The sequence below is a fragment of the Chrysemys picta genome, chromosome 2, assembly GCF_011386835.1.
Source record: "Chrysemys picta bellii isolate R12L10 chromosome 2, ASM1138683v2, whole genome shotgun sequence".
NCBI lineage: Eukaryota > Metazoa > Chordata > Testudines > Emydidae > Chrysemys > Chrysemys picta.
This window is the reverse complement of record NC_088792.1, coordinates 285,588,479-285,596,610: the sequence shown is the minus strand read 5'-3', so window position 1 is coordinate 285,596,610 and position 8,132 is coordinate 285,588,479. Positions and strand designations below refer to the sequence as shown.

Here is an 8,132-nt window from a genome sequence, read left to right as displayed (position 1 = left end):
TTTCGTGGACTACAGCCCACTTCTTCGGATGCATATAGAATGGAACATATATTGAGGAGATATATATACACACTTACAGAGAGCATAAACAGGTGGGAGTTGTCTTGATTATCACTTCAAAAGTTTTTTTTCTCTTAATTAATTGGCCTCTCAGAGTTGGTAAGACAACTCCCACCTGTTTATGCTCTCTGTATGTGTGCATATATATCTCCTCAATATATGTTCCATTCTATATGCATCCGAAGAAGTGGGCTGTAGTCCACGAAAGCTTATGCTCTAATAAATTTGTTAGTCTCTAAGGTGCCACAAGTACTCCTGTTCTTCTTTTTGCGGATACAGACTAACACGGCTGCTACTCTAAAAAAAAAAAAAGAATTGTATTTTCAACTTAATTCCTTCACTCCTTGCATTTCCCTCAATGGCTGTGAGGCTGCTGACACAAGAATGTTTTGAAGAAAATATAAAAAAAGAATGAAACCCTAAAACCCCCGCATAATTAAATACAAATTCTCATGGGCATTCCCTAGTCTGAGATCCAACCCTTTCATGTTGTAGGACAAAAGCCAAACACTGACTGAAGGGATCAGGCAGAAACTTCCCATCCGGGGAGGTTACTTTTGTCTGCTACGGGTTGATTTGCACCACCCTCTGAAGCAATTAGCAGCGACCACTGTTGGACACAGGAGGATGTTGGATACGCCACTGGGCCGAGCCAGTCTGGCAGTTCTCATGCTCCTTTGTAAAACAGGAACATCAGGGAGTGGAAATTCCAGCTTGATTCTTAGCATTACTAAACTCCCTCCCACACACCCATACCCATCAGCCTGGGGTTGTGCTCCATGTGACACCCCGAACCCTAAAATTACCATCGTCATAGTAACCTAAAACAAACACCGCAGAGCTATAAAAACTGCCCCGGAGCTGGCGGAGCAGCTGCCCTTGTGCGAAGACTGTAGCGAAGATGAAGGCTTTTCTTTTCACCCTGCTGGCTGCCGTCCTGTGCGTGGAGCAAGGTGAGCTAATAATTCCTCTATGCTAGAGAAAGAACATGCAGATGAGAGAGAACCCCGTTTAGACATGGCAGGGACACAGGGAGATTTTACAGAAGCGGTGGCAAAGATTCTACAGTTAATGCACTGACACTGCCTTATCTCTTGGGTGGGATCCCTCCTATCTCCCAAGGTGCTCCGTCCATCCCCCCTTGCAGGACTGAGCCATTACACAGTAACAGCCAATTTAATAAACTAAAAAATAAATGCATGCAATGATTAAGCAGATTTATTCCAGCAGCTGAAGATGAGAATTTTACACAATCAACTGTAAGTTCTAGCTGCATGGCTAAAGGTTGGATGCTTTCAAGGGGATGGTCGTTCTGCACCAGCTGTTCTGATCTCATCTGCTTTTAAAAGCTAAAGCCCTGACCCTGCAAACAAGTGCACATGTGAGACGCTGTATGCGTGTGAGTCAACCCATTGCAATCATCAGGACTATTTACACACTGAGGTTACTCAACGTAGTAGATTTGCAGAACGGGAACCAAGGCAGGGCTGAATCCGCTCAGTGCCTGGATAGGAGACCTCAGGGGGAAAGGGGGCCTCTGGGACATGTATATATGCTATAACCCGTCTGGAGCAACCTGTGAAGAAGATGCTTTGGCGGCTGCTAACCCAAGAGTGTTGCAATTTAAAGGGGCGTCGTCAACGAAAATGGTCTGACCTGTTTCTACAGTGTTATCGGTGACCCTGGGGGTAGCTGCAATTAGAGGGAAAAAAAACCCCTTTGTCCCTATTTTTTGCAGTTTGTTTACTTTGTACCTTTGACAGCACTTTATGTAGAGCCAGATTCACTCTTTCACTATGGGGTCAGCCAGTTTTCCCTGTTCTATTGTGAGTCTTTCACATGACAGGGAGAGAAAATGTTAAAAGATCGCAAAATGTCATTATAAACCCACAGATTTTGATAGATGGATTCAGGTACAGGGATAGGACCAGAAATGAATTTTAATTCCCTTTTAAAAATGGGCTCTGGGCTTGTCTTCAGAGAAAACTGCACTGGTTTAATTGAAGGTGTGAATTTCAACCAATTTATTTAAACTGCTGCAAACCCCTATGTGGCTGCTTTCATTTTGGTATAAGAAGGGCTTATATTTCAATGCAGCTTAGGTCGATTAGGAACAGGTTTAAACTAACCTGAAATAAGTCCCTCTTAAACCAAAAATAAAAGCACTCACACAGGGGTTTGCAACTGGCTTAAATAATTCAGTTTAAAACCAATTTAAGTTAAACCGGTGCAGCTTTCTCATGTAGACAAGCCGTTATGGTTCAGGTTAATGATGCCCCTTAAAATAACTCACTAAGAACATCATGTGTAACGTCGCAGGCACAGTAGATGATCCTCTCTAATGGGTCACAGAGATGGGTCACTACAAATGCCTCTACTTGCACACGGTAACAAACATTTAGAAAATGTCTTACTATTCTTGCCCCCAGCCCTTCAACTGATGAGATGAGAGCGCAGAACAGGCTAAGACAACAGGTCCCTGAAGTTGCTCTCAGTCAGTTGCGGTTCTGGCCCAGAAATCAGGAGCAGTTCCAGCCTCCTGGGATCCTCAGTGGGAGGCAGCCAGATGGTGTCTCTCCAGTATGAATTCATTTGCAGGCAAATAGGTGGCTCTTAACCAAGCCCAGTGTCTATTTCAGCAGATTCCTGGCCAGGCTGTGAGTTGAATGTGTTGTTACCAGGGCTTAAATTCAGCCAGAGCGGTCCGGAGCAGAACTCCAGTAAATATTTTCAAATATTGAGTCCAGCCTGATGCTGTTGTGATTCTCAACCAGAGGTCCTCAGCCCTCTGGTGGTCCGCGAGACAGTTTCAGGGGGTCGATGGGACCTTGTGGCTGAAGCCTGGAGCCCCGAGTTCCAGCGCTCCCCACAAAAAGAACAGGAGTACTTGTGGCACCTTAGAGACTAACAAATTTATTAGAGCATAAGCTTTCGTGGACTACAGCCCACTTCTTCTCCACAGCGCAGAAATCCCGAGCCCTGGCGTGCCTCGTGGAGAATGGGGTGGGGGCATGGTGGGTTCTGGAAATTCGAACATTTTCGGCGGGGCCCCGGCAGGGATGACTAACCAAAAAAAAAAAAAGTAAAAAAAAAAGCCTTTCATTTCTTCCATGTATTATTTAATTTCCATAACTATATAAATAATAAAATTATATATTATGTACATTGCATCATATATGCTGTTGATCAGTTATTAATGAGCTCTGTTTCACATGTGTGGGTCCCTGCCACTCCCTGGGGGCGTGTGCACATGTGTGGGTCCCAGCTGCTCGCTGGCCCCCTCATTGAAGCAGGTGTGCAGGGTTATTGCCCTGGGAACTGCAGGGCACCAGTGGACATGGGGCTGGCTGGAGGCAGGGCAAGGGATGCGGGGCTGGCTGGAGACAGGGGTGTGTGGGGTGGGCTGGCTGGCTTCAGGCAGGGTCGCAGGGGTGTGTGGCAGGGGTTGGCAGGGCTGGAGACAGAGGAGTGTGGGACTGGCTGGCTTCAGGCAGGGGGGTGCGGCAGGGGTTGGCTGGAGACAGGGCAGGGGGAGCAGGGCTGGCTGCAGGCAGGGCAGGGGGTGCAGGGTTGTTGCGGGCAGGGCAGGGGGTGTGGGGCTGGCTGGTTTCGGGCAGGGCTGCAGGGGGTGCGGCAGGGGTTGGCTGGAGATAGGGCAGAGGGTGCGGCAAGAGTTGGCTGCGGGTAGGGGGTGCGGCAGGGGCTGGCTGCAGGCAGGGCGGGGGGGCGGGGCTGGTGCAGGCAGAACAGGAGGTGCAGGGTTGGTGCGGGCAGGTCAGGGGGTGTGAGGCTGGAGGCAGGGCAGGGGGTGTAGCAGCGTCTGGCTGCGGGCAGGGGGTGCAGCAGAGGCAGCTGGAGCCCTGGCCCATTAAATAGCCCCCTAGCCCCCCACTATCCCAGGGTTCTGGGGGCTATTTAAAGGGCCCAGGGCTCCCCTGCTTCTACAGCCCCGGCCCTTTAAATAGCCGCAGGAACCCTGGGGAAGCGGCAGGGCTCCCGCGGCTATTTAAAGGGCTGGGGCGGTAGAAGCAGCGGGAGCCCTGGACTTTTTAAATAGCCCCCAGAGCCCTGCAGCCCTACCCCAGGGCTCTGGGTGGCAATTGAAAGGGCCTGGGCTCCAGACCCTGCTGGGAGCCCTTAAATTGCCTCCTGTGGAAGCCGGGCCACACTGGTACGCCGTACCGGGGCTTGGGCCCGGGGCCCTGTTAGGCGCAGGGCCCGATTCAGGGGAATTGGTTGAATTGGCCTAAAGCCGGCCCGGCCTGGCAGAGAAAGAGAGATGGTTGTGGGATGGAGGCAGAGATGGGTCAGTTGAGGGTCCTGCTCAGCATGACACTGAGATGCAGAGTTAGATCATTGGCTTGTGTGAGTCAAGGAAGTAGATGGGAGAAGCCAGGGCTGGTCAAAACATGGGAAGTAATGGCTGCATATATTTGCAAATTTTCCTTCTGGCTGAAATTGTTCCTAGAATTCTCTGTCCAGACAAATTAAAACTAACATTTCGGTGGCATTTAATTTCAAATAGAAAATGTTTGCTCTGTTTTGGTCCCTCCCCCCCCGCCCCTTTTCTCTTTCCCTTTTCCAAAAATGGAAACATTTTGGGTCCTCTCCTCTGAAGAGGACGTTTCCACAAGCGGCTAAGCTGGGTTGTGTGCTCCTTTTTCAGCGGCCTCCTTCTGGTGCTACACCTGTAACGACGAGCCCTCCAACTGGAATTGTGTGAAAGGGACTAAGTGTGCCGACACTGACAAATACTGCCTCACAATATATGCGTCTGGAGGGATTGGTGAGTACCCGCAATTATCTCAATGAGGTTTTCCTAAGCCCCTGCTCGCCATGGTGTCTGAGTGACAGGTATCCATTTATTTAGGATGCAGGAGGTCACTCAGTCTCACCCCCATGCCAGCCAGTTGGATTCTTTCGTCCTCCTTCTGAAAGAACGAATAATCACTCAGGAGTGCTAAGCATAGCACATGGAGAGCAAAGCGCTGGGCCTTAGGAAACTGCAAACAATCCAAGAGGCTAATTCCTCACTTACGTTGTCATGGAGTGAGGGGGAGTCAGGGCCCTGCACCCCGCACTTCCTGAGATTCATCATGACTCTCAGCCAGTAAAACAGAAGGTTTACTAGACGACAGGAACACAGTCCAAAATAGAGCTTGTAGGTACAGAGAACAGGACCCCCTCAGTCAGGTCCATCTTGGGGGGCAGAGAGCTTAGAACCCAGCCCTGTGGCTCCCTCTGTTTCCCCGGCCAGTTCCAAACTGAAACTCTCCAGCCCCTCCTCTGGCCTTTGTCTCGTTTCCGGGCCAGGAGGTCACCTCATCCCTTTGTTCTCCAACACCTTCAGTTGGCACCTTTGCAGGGGAGGGGCCCAGGCCATTAGTTGATAGGAGACAGGGTGTCGGCCATTCTCTGTGTAGACAGCATCACACTGGCCCTCTAAGGCTTTGCAACAATCACACACTCTTACCCCACCACCTAGATACTTAAGAAATGCATAGGGGAAACTGAGGCACCCACACAGTATTCAGAAAAAACATTGAGAACATTTCCACTTTCTCACATATGTGCACTCCGGGGAGGGACCCATTCGGAGAACAGGATTTACAGGCACAAATCCAATCCCCTCATCTTGATGCTCAAGAAAAAGAAGTGTCTGTAGGGTGCATGCACAAAAGCCTTGAGGGGTGGTGTCCCTTTAATCCTACCAGGACTTTGCCAAGGAATCATAGAGTAGAATATCAGGGTTGGAAAGGACCTTAGGAGATCATCTAGTCCAACCCCCTGCTCAAAGCAGGACCAGTCCCCAACAGATTTTTGCCCCATATCCCTAAATAGCCCCCTCAAGGATTGAACTCACAACCCTGAGTTTAGCAGGCCAATGCTCAAACCACTGAGCTATCCCTAATCCTTGCTCTCTGTATTGCTACAGGTGCTGTGCCTTGTCTCAGCCACACTTCAAACCTACGGTAGTGAGGCACATGACTGGTCAGCTCGACTGACCAGCTTCGCACTGCCCCGGTGTCCACACAACAGGCCTCAACCCCCTGTTCCCCAGCATGCAATGGGCTCAGTTTGAATCCCGGGAAGGGGTCTCTGCCTTGGGGAGGGTCTTTCTTTTGGCTGTTCCACAGCCATAGTCAGGGCTCTGGAGAGGATGTTCCCAGAATACTAGCAAGAGACGGGTGATTGCTGTGCTGAGTGTCCCCAGGGCACGGAATAGCAGATAAACACTGGCTGGGTTAAAAGCCTGAGGCAAAACTACCAATCATGCCCGTCTCCATTGGCCCTTGTTGCTTAGCTACTTTAAGACCATTCTCTCCTCTACAGAGAGGGCTGCTGGACCCCTGGGGGGCTCTTTGATAACAAATCTCTTCTCTGTTTTTTCTTTCCCCCTTCAGGCGATAAAAAGGGGCACCGCATCACCAAGAAATGCTCTCCGGTGTGTCCCCAAACAAACCTGAACCTCGGCGTAGCCGCCATTTCTACCTCCTGCTGTGAGCATTCCTTCTGCAACCTCAGTGGGGCCAGCAGTGTGAAAACCAGCTACCTGGTGATGGCCACCGGGATCTTGGCCAGTCTCATCCACGTCCTCAGAACGGGACTGTGATGGGGCCAGGAAAAGAGGACTTGCCATCCCAAAGAACCAACTTGGGCTTTCCCAGAGAGATACCAAAACTTCTGTGCAAAGTTGCCATCCGGGTTAACACCGCTCTGTTTCTTCTGTGTCACCTCAGATCCCCTCAGCAAGGAGTTTCTCTGTAATTTTCTACGCTGTTGTTCTTTCTCTGAGGGACAGGAGCTGTACCCTGGGGATAAGAGCACTGCCCTCCCTCACCAGGGGGTTGTGAGGATAAATGCATTAAAGACATTACGCTGATGGAGGCTAGATACGCACCTAAGATTTTATCTATCAATATATAGTTAATAGCTCCGCCTCCACCTTTGTTTTAGCAGAGCCAGAGTCGCCTCCCACCTGCTTGGTGTCGGTGACCTGGGATGCTCAGCAGAATGGTGCTGCCTGGATGGATGTGCCGGCTCAGGGGAAAGTCACCATATACCACAAAGTACTAACACATGTTCCACCCTCTGTCACAGACCCTGTGTCATTCCCCTCTTCATTCCCCCTAGCACTGTCTCTTTTTTGCCTCTCCTCACACTCGTGCCACTGACAGCTCGAGAGCCTTCTCCTCCACAGCTCGCTCACCAGAGCAGCCTCTCTGTGTCTCTGAACAGACCTTTACTCCCAGGTCTGTCCCCTTACTATCCCTCTAATATTAGCCCCGATGAATGAATGAGTGAATGAACGCACGCTCGACTGATTTAATCTACACTTTGTTCCCATTTCTTGCTCCTGTTATTTTTCCCAGATAAGCATTTGCGGTCTTGTTATTGCTTCACCCTTTGAAAGCCCATTTTGATACGTTTTGTAGGACAAATGCCGGACAAAATAAAGTGTTTTTTTTTATTCTATTGTGGAAGCGTCAGTTGTGTTAACTCTGGGATAGCTGGAGAAAACAGCCCTGCCAGGTTGGGAACAAAAAGATTGGTGGTCTAAATCTATGCGTTACATTTAGGCTTGGAAGGATTCGATTTTTATTGAGCAATGTGGGTAAACATCTATTGCACCGTCCATACACAAACCGACAAAAATAATTTCAATTGATAATAGACATTTACAGACAGGCAAAGCAAAAAAAATGCTGCTTGAGACTTAGGGCTATTTACGTTGTATATTTTGACAGGGGATGTTGACAATTTGTGTTCTAATGGTTATAAAGCTTTAATTTTTCTGAATCTCAGCATCTCCTGTCGTTAAATAATTGTTCTCTGAACCCGTCCCATTACCTGACCCTCCCCACCATAATTCCCTGCAACCGTGAACATGTAAATAGATAAAAATTGGGAAAAAATGCTTAAAAATAAACATTGATATCATCCATCCAAATGATAAAAAACAAAAATCCAAATGATTCTAGCTAGCCGGACTAAAAACAGCAGTGAAAATGCAGCAACACATGAGAACGTACCCCCAGGTTCTGGGCAGGCTAGTACAATTTGTGCTGATC

The 8,132-nt window shown here is 49.1% G+C and overlaps 1 protein-coding gene across 1 annotated transcript; it reads left to right on the top strand.

Moving 5' to 3' along the window:
* The first annotated feature begins 706 nt into the window (after positions 1-706).
* LOC101951864 (lymphocyte antigen 6E-like) lies at positions 707-7,534 on the top strand. The gene is made up of 3 exons (XM_005291088.4): positions 707-1,013; positions 4,727-4,846; positions 6,465-7,534. Exons 1-3 carry the CDS (start codon positions 962-964, stop codon positions 6,671-6,673), a joined length of 381 nt encoding a protein of 126 aa, XP_005291145.1. The 5' UTR covers positions 707-961; the 3' UTR covers positions 6,674-7,534.
* Positions 7,535-8,132: the final 598 nt, after the last annotated feature.

What these genes read in the sequence shown, in the direction of transcription:
- LOC101951864 (XM_005291088.4), top strand. Translation starts at nt 962, where the DNA reads ATGAAGGCTTTTCTTTTCACCCTGCTGGCTGCCGTCCTGTGCGTGGAG. An exon ending in CGTCCTGTGCGTGGAGCAAG is followed by an intron (nt 1,014 to 4,726) that starts GTGAGCTAATAA and finishes CTCCTTTTTCAG; the next exon opens with CGGCCTCCTTCTGGTGCTAC. An exon ending in ATATGCGTCTGGAGGGATTG is followed by an intron (nt 4,847 to 6,464) that starts GTGAGTACCCGC and finishes TTCCCCCTTCAG; the next exon opens with GCGATAAAAAGGGGCACCGC.